The sequence below is a fragment of the Pseudophryne corroboree genome, chromosome 12, assembly GCF_028390025.1.
Source record: "Pseudophryne corroboree isolate aPseCor3 chromosome 12, aPseCor3.hap2, whole genome shotgun sequence".
NCBI lineage: Eukaryota > Metazoa > Chordata > Amphibia > Anura > Myobatrachidae > Pseudophryne > Pseudophryne corroboree.
The window spans coordinates 71,655,098-71,667,993 of record NC_086455.1 but is presented as its reverse complement, the minus strand read 5'-3'; the positions used below and the strand labels follow the sequence as shown (position 1 = coordinate 71,667,993).

General features: G+C 46.9%; 1 protein-coding gene across 4 annotated transcripts in view; it reads left to right on the top strand.

Annotated features, from left to right (window-relative positions):
- Positions 1-12,896, top strand: part of LOC134980700 (uncharacterized) — a 151,562-nt gene that overhangs the window by 127,322 nt on the left and 11,344 nt on the right. For 2 of the 4 annotated variants that reach the window (XR_010190460.1, XM_063947629.1), the window contains exons 2-3: positions 8,293-8,362; positions 10,268-10,404. Coding sequence is in view for 3 of the 4 variants with exons in the window: in XM_063947629.1 (XP_063803699.1) it covers positions 10,274-10,404 (131 nt within the window). In the remaining variant the exon portion in view is untranslated. The remainder of the gene's footprint in view (positions 1-8,292; positions 8,363-10,267; positions 10,405-12,896) is intronic. The other 2 variants (XM_063947630.1, XM_063947631.1) reach the window with 1 other exon arrangement.

The window sequence follows — 12,896 nt, the reverse complement described above, 5'->3', positions numbered from 1 at the left end:
ACGTCATGACATCTCACCTAAACAAGAGGAGATGCAGAGCGCCCGCTGAGCTCCAGCTTCTGGCTCAGGCAGTGTACATGTGTGGCTGTGCAGCGCTATGGGAGAGACGTCATGACATCTCACCTAAACAAGAGGAGATGCAGAGCGCCCGCTGAGCTCCAGCTTCTGGCTCAGGCAGTGTACATGTGTGGCTGTGCGGCGCTATGGGAGAGACGTCATGACATCTCACCTAAACAAGAGGAGATGCAGAGCGCCCGCTGAGCTCCAGCTTCTGGCTCAGGCAGTGTACATGTGTGGCTGTGCGGCGCTATGGGAGAGACGTCATGACATCTCACCTAAACAAGAGGAGATGCAGAGCGCCCGCTGAGCTCCAGCTTCTGGCTCAGGCAGTGTACATGTGTGGCTGTGCGGCGCTATGGGAGAGACGTCATGACATCTCACCTAAACAAGAGGAGATGCAGAGCGCCCGCTGAGCTCCAGCTTCTGGCTCAGGCAGTGTACATGTGTGGCTGTGCGGCGCTATGGGAGAGACGTCATGACATCTCACCTAAACAAGAGGAGATGCAGAGCACCCGCTGAGCTCCAGCTTCTGGCTCAGGCAGTGTACATGTGTGGCTGTGCGGAGCTATGGGAGAGACGTCATGACATCTCACCTAAACAAGAGGAGATGCAGAGCGCCCGCTGAGCTCCAGCTTCTGGCTCAGGCAGTGTACATGTGTGGCTGTGCGGCGCTATGGGAGAGACGTCATGACATCTCACCTAAACAAGAGGAGATGCAGAGCGCCCGCTGAGCTCCAGCTTCTGGCTCAGGCAGTGTACATGTGTGGCTGTGCGGCGCTATGGGAGAGACGTCATGACATCTCACCTAAACAAGAGGAGATGCAGAGCGCCCGCTGAGCTCCAGCTTCTGGCTCAGGCAGTGTACATGTGTGGCTGTGCGGTGCTATGGGAGAGACGTCATGACATCTCACCTAAACAAGAGGAGATGCAGAGCGCCCGCTGAGCTCCAGCTTCTGGCTCAGGCAGTGTACATGTGTGGCTGTGCGGCGCTATGGGAGACGTCATGACATCTCACCTAAACAAGAGGAGATGCAGAGCGCCCGCTGAGCTCCAGCTTCTGGCTCAGGCAGTGTACATGTGTGGCTGTGCTGCGCTATGGGAGAGATGTCATGACATCTCACCTAAACAAGAGGAGATGCAGAGCGCCCGCTGAGCTCCAGCTTCTGGCTCAGGCAGTGTACATGTGTGGCTGTGCTGCGCTATGGGAGAGATGTCATGACATCTCACCTAAACAAGAGGAGATGCAGAGCGCCCGCTGAGCTCCAGCTTCTGGCTCAGGCAGTGTACATGTGTGGCTGTGCGGCGCTATGGGAGAGACGTCATGACATCTCCCATAGTTTCGAGGAGAGGGAGGGCAGCGGTTCGGAAGCAGGAGCAGGGCTGGTGAGCATAGTGTTTTTTTTTATTTCTTTTAATGTGCGTGTGCGTGTGTAAGCGGCACTACTAGGGGGCATATGTAATGGGGCATAACTACAGGGGGCATATCTAATTGGGGCATAACTACAGAGGGCATATTTAATGGGGCATAACAACTGACAGTGGGCATATCTAATCGGGCATAACAACTGACTGGGGGCAAATCTAATCGGGCATAACAAGTGACTGGGGGCATAACTACTGACTGGGGGCAGGCTAATTTTTAAGTTGATGATTTTTGTATGGCCCTCGAAGGATTTTATAAATATCCAAATGGCCCTTGGTAGAAAAAAGGTTCCCCACCCCTGATCTAGGTGGTGAGCATCACGTTTGCGGCGGGGGGAGTGGTCGTAGCATAATGGTGGCTCATTGAAAGTACCAATAACTTTGCCGTTGTGACCACATAACATTACCATCACCTGCGGAATCAACCTCACATTGGTGGTCTGAATCCATGTCAATTCATGAGATGGATTTAAATTCACTTGTAACCAATCTATAATTATGGACTTTGAATGAACTATAATATCATTGATTTCCACAGTGCGGTTTCTAGATTTTTTTATATTGTATTTTAATAAATTGTTATACTTTTATATGCGCACCTTCTATATTATTGTAGTTTTTATGTTCTACTGAAGATAGCAGACACTCATGCAGCTCCAACCTTGTGTCAGATTATGGCACACTGACGAGTGAAAATGACCTAGGTTAACTATCATAATGGACCTCACGAACTTACTAATGTTAGCTCCTAGAACTTTCTAAAACAGATCAATCTTTATATTAAAAATCTAATTATTATTATTAGAGACATTGGTGGTCAGTCCGAGTTGTTCACTCGCCGTTTTTCGCAACGGAGCGATTAGGTAGAAAATGCGCATGCTATGCAGCGCGCATGCGCTTAGTTATTTAACACAAAACTTAGTAGATTTACACAAGCTCGAGCGACGTTTTTTCCACGCTCGAGTGATCGTAGTGTGATTGACAGGTAGTGGGTGTTTCTGGCCGGAAACTGTCCGTTTTCAGGGACTGCGCTAAAAAACGCAGGCGTGCCAGGTAAAACGTGGGAGTGGCTGGCCAAACGCAGGGCGTGTTTGTGACATCGAACCAGGAACTAAACGGACTGAGGTGATCGCAATCTAGGAGTAGGTCTGGAGCTACTCAGAAACTAGGGAAAAGTGCCCTAATTTGCACACCTTAATTAGGTAGTGAGGTGCTACTCTGCTTGAGACTTAGTAAAGTGTACAGAGGGAAAAGGTAGCAGGTGCACTATCTCACACTAGCTCAACCTGTAGTAACCAGAGGCACTTAGCATATTCCTGGCCAGGGCTATGAGCTTACCCACCGCATCAAGGTAGCCTCTCATTGGGTAAGTCCTTAACACTAACTATAGGGGTTCAGGTCCGGGGGGCAGGACACCCCAGAGCCACCCAGCCAGACAACCCCAGGGCATCGCAGGAGTGATAAAAATATAAGGTTAAAGAGGTAGGAGCAGCTGTTGCTGCATGTGTGAATAATGTGAGGAGTAAAAGAAAATTATGTGAAGGTGTTACATATATATAAAACAAACTATAAGGGCCATGGAGTGATGAAATAGTGTTAAATTGCGATGCCCCAGGGACACCCAGCCACGGCAGGCACAGGGAGCCCCACACCCCAGAGAATTCCCCCCATTATGGACTGCCATATTAAACAAAATGTAGGAGTCTTACCTCAGTGTGCTCATTCCAAATGTAAAGTGTTGGACTATTTAAAATCAGAGGGGTGGGTGGGGCAGGGTGCTAAATTAGGGTGAAGGTGTCGCCTACCTTCAAAAATGTATGAATACATCAGTTACAGAAGGAAAAGGGCCCTAATTTGCACACCTTAATTAGGTAGTGAGGTGCTACTCTGCTTGAGACTTAGTAAAGTGTACAGAGGGAAAAGGTAGCAGGTGCACTAAGTCTCAAGCAGAGTAGCACCTCACTACCTAATTAAGGTGTGCAAATTAGGGCCCTTTTCCCTCTGTAACTGATGTATTCATACATTTTTGAAGGTAGGAGACACCTTCACCCTAATTTAGCACCCTGCCCCACCCACCCCTCTGATTTTAAATAGCCCAACACTCTAGCCTTTACATTTGGAATGAGCACACTGAGGTAAGACTCCTACATTCTGTTTAATATGGCAGTCCATATTGGGGGGATTCTCTGGGGTGCGGGGCTCCCTGTGCCTGCCGTGGCTGGGTGTCCCTGGGGCATCGCAATTTAACACTATTTCATCACTCCATGGCCCTTATAGTTTGTTTTATATATATGTAACACCTTCACATAATTTTCTTTTACTCCTCACATTATTCACACATGCAGCAACAGCTGCTCCTACCTCTTTAACCTTATATTTTTATCACTCCTGCGATGCCCTTGGGTTGTCTGGCTGGGTGGCTCTGGGGTGTCCTGCCCCCCGGACCTGAACCCCTATAGTTAGTGTTAGGGACTTACCCAATGAGAGGCTACCTTGATGCGGTGGGTAAGCTCATAGCCCTGGCCAAGAATATGCTAAGTGCCTCTGGTTACTACAGGTTGAGCTAGTGTGAGATAGTGCACTGGCTACTCAGAAACTGCAAGGAATTATTTAGTAGCAGTTCTGCTAATCTTTCGTTCGCTATTCTGCTAAGCTAAGATACACTCCCAGAGGGCGGCGGCCTAGCGTTTGCAAAGCTGCTAAAAGCAGCTAGCGAGCGAACAACTCGGAATGACCACCATAGGCAGGTATTCAATTAGCACTGACAATTTCAGTGCTATCTAATTCACCCCCCTGCGAATTCAATTGTGGGCCATTTTAGTGAAAAGGCATTGGGTAAAAATGCCTCAAAAAATCACCCTCATTTTCGCTGGTGCAATTGCGAAAACATGTGGATTCGCCGATCTACATGTTTTTCGCTCCTGCCAAATTTTTTGCCTAGGTAAAAAGATGTCCCTGCTAAAAAATAGTGAAAAAACGGCCCTAATTGAACACCCCCCATATTTTCTAATGATCATCATGAGGAGACAGATTCCACAATAATAATTTCAAATACATAGTGATCTCTGAGCCCATAACAGATTTGTGGCACCTGGATACTGCACATAGGGGGTAATTCAGAGTTGATCGCAGCAGCAAATTTGTTAGCAGTTGGGCAAAACCATGTGCACTGGAGGTGGGGCAGATATAACATTTGCAGAAATAATTAGATTTGTTTGGGTTATTTTGTTTCTGTGCAGGGTAAATACTGGCTGCTTTATTTTACACTGCAATTTAGATTTCAGTTTGAACACACCCCACCCAAATCTAACTCTCTCTCTGCACGTTATGCCGGGATCCGGTCTGAAGATCGACAGTGTCTAGGTCGACAATGTTTAGGTCGACCACTATAGGTTGACATTCACTAGGTCGACATGGATGGAAGGTTGACAGGGTTTCTAGGTCGACATGTGCTAGGTCGACAGGTCTAAAGGTCGACATGAGTTTTTCACTTTTTTTCTTTTTTTGAATTTTTTCATACTTAACGATCCACGTGGACTACGATTGGAACGGTAAAGTGTGCCGAGCGAAGCGGTAGCGGAGCGAAGGCACCATGCCCGAAGCATGGCGAGCAAACGCGGTGCACTAATTTGGGATCCCGGTTACTCTACGAAGAAAACACAAAATAAATAAATCCTCATGTCGACCTTTAGACCTGTCGACCTAGAAACCCTGTCGACCTTCCATCCATGTCGACCTAAACATTGTCGACCTAGACACTGTCGTTTTGATGAACCACACCCATTATATCTGCCCCCCTGCAGTGCACATGGTTTTGCCCAACTGCTAACAAATTTGCTGCTGCAATCAACTCTGAATTACTCCCATAGAGCACTGCACCCCAGGGCAGACACTTCATAATGTGAACTCTAGACAATGGGGTCTATTTACTAAGCCTTGCACGGAGATAAGTGGACCAGCCAATCAGCTCCTAACTGTCACGTTACTGGCCATGTTTGAAAAATTACAGGTGCAGGCTTAGTAAATAGACCCCATTTCTACAGTGCCAAAGAAGCACTTATGGTAGCACTTTGCAGCATTCAAATAATACTGCAAGAACCACTGTGTTGTGTGGTTCCAGCAATAATGTTATCTCCTATGTTTCAGCATTAATATGTGAAGTGTTTTTTTTTTCCCATTTTTTTGTGTGTGAAAAATCCATTAATACACATCAGCCCCAACTCCTATTATATAGCACACTATTAGGCACAAGCAACACACACAAATGGGAATGTCAGATTGCAAACATCTCTGCAGAATCCTGGCAATACTATATTGTTTCCTGGACTCATTTGCATAGTTTTTATATATACATTTCATCACTTTCCTCCTTACTCAATTTGTTTTGTGCTGACAGCAAAACATGCAAATCTATGGGACAATGGAGAGGCCCAATAATTCCTAGAAACGCTGCATTTTCCATCTCAGTCAGTGCTGAGGAGGTGGAGGAACAAAACCTGTCACTACAGCCCTAATTAATCCAGATAATAACTTTCAAAAACATTTTAAAAGAGGAAATAATAAAAGTGAAGCCACTTTTCCTGACTGTAATGTCGGCAATACTCTTTTGCAACTCACTGCTTACCGGCTACAGTATTTCCAGGACCCATATATAACTACTCAGGCCATCATTTGAGGGTTTTTAGCAACAGGAAGTAAAGTTTTGAAGACAGAGTCCATCTCTCCTCAAACCTGAGTTGCCTCACCTGCAGCAGGTTCCCTCATCATTGCTCACACAGCTGCTCCTCTGCCCTGCTTAAAAGTTTAATAACACTGCAGAACTCATTTCAATGTTATTGCAACTTACTTAAAAGGTTTATTATCAGGTTTATAGTTCTGAAATTGATGATGTGTCAAATTCTGTGTTTTTTTTATTTTATTTTTTTCACTACTAAAAGGACGTAGGTGACCGTAGTCTGCCCCCACTCCCATTCCTCTGCAACCCGTCCACCACTGCTCCGCCCCATCCGCCACCAACACCCCCCTTCCCGCTCTCATACAAATTCCCATTTCCTCTACATGGTCTGTCCCTACTCCCTAGCAGTGGGAGGCGTTGGGGTGTGTACCATGCTGGGCCACATTATTCATTAGAACGAAGCTTAGGGGCCCAGCAATTATTTTTGCTGGTGCAGTTACCTGCGCCCCAGGGCTCCATTGTCTAAAGGCAGTTTGCACTCTGTGCTGTAGCAAGGCACACTCATAGTCAGCTGAGGTTTGTTTTGAGATAATGGGGGGGGGGGGGGGCTGCATCAGCAGACTTTATTTCAGCTGGGTATCAGTATCCATGTGAATACTGAAAGTGTAATTGATGGCATAAGCTCTGATTCCCAATTGTCAGCTGTAGTGGGGTAAAATACTGAAAAGGGGCCATGGCTACCACTGCTCATGAATTCTGGAGACGAGACAAACCTCATGAAATGATTATTTACATAGTTTTGTTAGGTATCCCCCATTTACCTCAGTGGGTCCCTGGACTGTGACTTTCCATTGTACTCTGTCATCCCATTCTCTTCCCCATCATTTTCTCAGGTCTCTGATTCACCCTGTCCAGACAGAACTAAATTCTCAATGAAGCTCAACAAACGATATCCGTAAAATTCTACAAGTAGGCCACCAAGGTCTGTCTCTGAAATATCAGCTAACATCTTGTAGTTGCAGTGCTGCAGTGCACTCAGTAACAGCACTTCAGTTTTCCCATAAAGATGTACTGAAGAGGACCCAGATCAGAGTTTCCCAAACTATGGGGGTTATTCAGGTTGGACTGCAGAGTCTGCTAAAAAGCAGAATCTGCAATCCTTTTTTTTCCGCATGCTGGGGGCCGCCCATCGCAGGGCAAGGCCGCCCAGCATGCTGACCGTGTCATCCATTGAATTGCGGTCGCAGCAACTGTGGATAATACCTTGCCTCTGCAGCCCGGCTGCGAAGGTAGGTGGCCCACCACCATTTTTTCCATTAGAGTGGCTGTGTGTGACATAACAAAGCCGCCCGAAAACGCCGCTGACCTGCCCCGATTTTCCCCGTGGCACCCCCTCCCCATGGCCTGTCGCTGAACCCCGCCCACCCCACGAACGCCTCTACCTGTCAATCAGGTAAATGCGATGTGATCGCATTGGCCGGGGCACACGTGAGCAGTACGGGACCTGTGCGTGGGCCATTAGCGCCAAACACAGGGAAATTGCAATCACGCCTGAATAACCCCCTCTGCCATTACAGTCCAAGTTGTAAGGATTGGATATGCCCCTATATTTCCTTTAGACTGATGGCCAACATGGGCCTGTCACCAGCACTTATAGTCCTTTAGGCCTGTAGACATTACAAGTAAAATGTATGGGCTTGGGGAAATACAATTCAGATATATCTGGAGATAATATAGGGGACCATGATTACAAATAATCCTTGTGAGCAGTTCATGCATTAATCCCAATCACTAAAACCTCTCCGTCAATCTGGATTAAAAATTGACTTTAACAAATTTGAGGCCCTTAACATCTACAGGCAATATGTACAGGTACCATTTACTGTCCCACCCACGACTCGCGTGTTGCCCTACCCTCACCCGTGTAATCTTATGCTATGGTCTTCCATTATGTACAGTATTGTATGTATGCTCCAATACCCTAGCTTTACCATGTGGGCCACCACCTACACCTTGGGACGCCTCTAATAAAAGTTAATAATAATAAGTGTATTTTGTAGAAAGTATGTGCTAATAGAACATTACAATGCTAAGTCTGGTAACAATTATGTGTCCTTATATACTTTTTTTTCTAGGAAGAAAGTGTAATCTGCTTGTTATCTGTCAAAATTATACAAGCCGCACACATCCCATGGGCAGACTGGAGTAAGTTTTTTTTTTTTTTTTATTTTTTTTTTTTTATTTTTTTTTTATTATTTTTTGAACACCAAATATAAAATAACGTAATTCAGAAATAAGTTTTTTTTTGTTTGTTTTTTTAAATGGTAATTTCATTAGTGTACCAGAGTGCTCCTTGATAACATTCTAGGTAAGTTTAGCTTTAATACGTGTGTTTGGAGAACAGACCCTCTAAGGAAAGTAGTGAAATGCATGGAGAAACCAGTGCAGAAGGGAGGATCCACCTTCCAGTGTGAGCATAATTTGTGCTTAGACTTCCACATCGGGCCAGCTGGAAAGTTTCATTGCCAATATGTATTTGATGGCATCAAGAACCACACTGTTCTAAGAGATTCCAATATCTCATCACAGTGAGACCAGCCCAAAAAGTTCCCAGATAGGCTCAGCACAGGGGTGAGAACATCCTGAATGGCAAAGAGGTTAATGTTCCGTTTAAAGCAAATAAACAATTTTTTATCATTGATTTCTATAAATATCCACAAATATGAAATGTGTTACAGAAATACAGTAGAAGATTAGCCGGCACAAATTTGTTACTGACGGTCTGGGATCTGCCTGTTGCTCATAGGCCACCATGCTTCTGCTGGGTCTGCTGGGACCATGTCAGGAATCGACTTACCACAGCTGCATCTGTCCGTCGGTGCGGACTCCGTCCGGGGTTCCTACGTCTCGCGGTCGCTGGTCTCCCTGTCGCCGGATGCCATCCTGGGCCTAGGAACGCTCCTGTTGTCAGCGGGCGTGCATGCACGCCGCGTTCCCGCCGGGCCACGGCATGGGCGCCGCCATGACAGCTTTCCTCAGACTGCCGCATCAGCCAATCCGGAGCTTGGCCGCACCTCCTCGTTTCCCTTCTAGCCAATGCCTGCAGACCGGGGGGTATATCAGGAGCAGCAGGGTGAGTCAGTCCTTGTCCTGGACTTCGTGTCACTCCTATGACCTGTGTCTTTGGCTCCGTTGTCCAGTTCCTCCGTTTACCTGCTTTGCCTTCCAGTTTGTTCCTGTACTACCGTGGAACCACAAGCACCAGCAACCCTTGCACTTGAGTTCTAGCTTCACACCTTTACCAGCTACAGTGTGCTCCAGCCCTCTGCAGTAGAGACTCTCCTCCAGGTGCATCTCGTCATCTACACCTGTTCATCAGCCTGCAAGCTGCCAGTGTTATTCAAACTGCACTGAGAACTTTAACACTCGTCTCCTGCAATTGCTACCAGGTTTGCTATTTCCACCAACATCTCTGCTGGCTCCATGGTCCAACAACTATCGGTTCCCATACCGACACATCGATCCCCTGATCGATTGAACTTACCATACAGACTTTGCCATAGACTCTCAGCTTCCACGCTGCATATTCACAATTGCATTTGTTTCTGTTGTTATCAAGTATTCCTGCTGCCATATTGTTTAAAGCCTATTGTTTAATAAACAACATTGCGCACATGCGCAGGAATCCAATCCGGCCTCCTCACTTCTTCCATCCTACCTCCACTGACCCACTAGCGCCCCCTCCGGGGACACAAACTAAACAGAACCTGACAGACCAGGGTTGAGTGGTTTTGTTTTTAACTTTATTTTAGACAATGCACCTATGTTAATTTACAGGGGGTAAGGGTGGGGTTGTCCTTTCTCCCTTTCTGTGTAGTTGACCCAATGTTCTTATGCATGTGTCCACAAATGCTGTACTTGTTCCCCATGTTTTCTCTCCATTTCTGTTAATGTTTTGGTGTGATTAAAAAAAACAATACTGGGGGGAAAAAAGTAGAATGTACTAAAAATAGCCATTTCGTTTTGCAAATTGCTAATGAGAAGAATTATGGACACATCTAAGCAAGGTGTTGCTCCTTGGTCATCTACCTGATTGTCTCTTCTACACAGTGAGCAATGCCGATTGTTATGCGTGTCTGTGGCTTCCAACCTGCACCAATAAAGTCTTACAGACAAAGACCATATCAAACACCAGTGATCCTGTATGGAACGAAACCTTTAATTTCACTATTTGCAGTTATGTCAAGGTAAATTACATTTCTCTTACGTCCTATAGGATGCTGGGGACTCCGTAAGGACCATGGGGTATAGACGGGCTCCGCAGGAGATAGGGCACCTAAAAAGAACTTTGACTATGGGTGTGCACTGGCTCCTCCCTCTATGCCCCTCCTCCAGACCTCAGTTAGATCTTGTGCCCAGAGGAGAATGGGTGCACTGCAGAGAGCTCTCCAGAGTTTTCTGTGGAAAAAGAATTTTGTTAGGTTATTTTTATTTTCAGGGAGTCCTGTTGGCAACAGGCTCCCTGCATCGTGGGACCGAGGAGAGAGAAGCAGAGCTGGCTTGTTAAGTTGGGCACTGCTTCTAAGGCTACTGGACACCATTAGCTCCAGAGGGAGTCGGAACACAGGTTTTACCTGGGGTTCGTCCCGGAGCCGCGCCGCCGTCCTCCTCACAGATGCCAAAGGTAGAAGCGGATAGAGAAGACAGAAGACATCTTAGGCGGCAGAAGACATCAGATCTTCATGACCTGCGCGCCATTGCTCACACACACACACACACACACACAAGCACTGAAGGGTGCAGGGGGGGGCGCCCTGGGCAGCAATAAACATCACATTTTGGCAGAAATACAGTGGGATTAAACTGCGGAGGCAGTAAATCGCTGATCCCCCGCCATTTTATTGTAAAATCACTGGGACCGAAGCCTGCCGTCGGGTGGGCGGGGCTTGATCCTCAGCACTAACCAGCGCCATTTTATCCACAGAAGCTGCATGAGAAAGAAAACGCTGGCTCCCTGGTCTCTCCCCTGCTGAACACAGGCTGGAAAAAAGAGGAGGGGGGCACTTTGGCAACGCAGTGAGTGGGAATTGACATAATATATATAAAAAAGCGCTATCTGGATATATATATATATTTTTTCCCAGTGTTGTTAAGCGCTGGTGTGTGCTGGCATACTCTTTCTCTGTCTCTCATTAGGACCTGGTTGGGGTTTTGTCCCCTTATAGGTTAATCCCTGTGTGTGGGGTGTCGGTACGTGTGTGTCGACATGTCTGAGGCAGAAGGCTTCTCCAAGGAGGAGGTGGAGCAAATGAGTGGTGTGTTCCCGTCGGTTGTGCCTACTCCAGATTGCATGGACATGTGGCATACGTTGCATGCAAGTGTGGCATCTTTACATAAAAGGCTTGATGAGGCTGGTTTAGGGGGGACATCAGGCGGTCAATCCTCAGATTGGACCGACTCACAGGGCCCGTCGGGGTCTCAAAAGCGCCCCTTAACACAATACACTACTACCGACACAGATTCTGATTCCAGTGTCGACTATGACGAAGTAAAATTGCACCCTAGGGTGACTAAAACCATTCAGTGTATGATTGTGGCAATAAGGGATGTGTTGCATATTGTGGATGAACCCTCGGTCCCCGACACAAGGGTACACATGTTTAAGGAAAAGAAACGGATTATTAATTTTCCCACATCTCATGAATTAAATGAGTTCTTTGGAAAAGCTTGGGAGACTCCGGATAAGAGACCGCAGATCCCCAAAAGAATTTTTATGGCATACCCTTTCCCTAAGCAGGACAGGGAGATTTGGGAATCACCCCCCACTGTGGACAAGGCCCTGACGCGCTTGTCCAAGAAAGTGGCGCTACCGTCTCCTGACACAGCGGCCCTTAAGGACCCTGCAGATCGCAGACAAGAAACTACCTTAAAGGGTATTTATTCTCATACGGGTGCTGTGTTAAGACCGACGATTGCGTCGGCATGGGTGTGTAGCGCAATTGCAGCTTGGACAGATGAGCTGACAGATCAATTTGATACTATGGATAAGGATACTATATTCCTAACTCTAGCCCATATAAAATACGCAGTCTTATTTATGAGGGATGCTCAAAGGGACATTGGATTGCTAGCTTCTAGGGCCAATGCCATGTCTATCTCAGCGAGAAGATCCTTATGGACTCGCCAATGGACGGGTGATGTGGATTCTAAAAAACATATGGAAGTACTACCCTATAAGGGTGATGTATTGTTTGGGGATGGGCTGACGGACCTGGTTTCCACAGCTACAGCAGGTAAATCAAATTTTTTTACCATATATTCCCCAACAGCAAAAGAAAGCAACACCCTATCAGATGCAGTCCTTTCGGTCGCACAAGTCCAAAAGAGGTCGGGGATCCTCTTTCCTCGCCAGAGGTAAGGGCAGAGGCAAGAGAGCACCTGCTTCGGCTGGTGCCCAGGAACAAAAGTCCTCCCCGGCTGCTCCATAAACCACAGCATGACGCTGGGACTCCCCTGAGGGAGTCCGCACCGGTGGGGGCACGTCTTCGACTTTTCAGTCAGGCCTGGGTCAGTTCGGACCTGAATCCCTGGGTGTTGGAAATAGTTTCCCAGGGTTACAAATTGGAATTCGAGGATGTGCCCCCGAGCCGATTTTTCAAATCGGCCCTACCAACTTCCACATCGGAAAGGGATGTAGTGTTAGCTGCAATTTAAACGCTGTGTATACAGCAAGTGATAA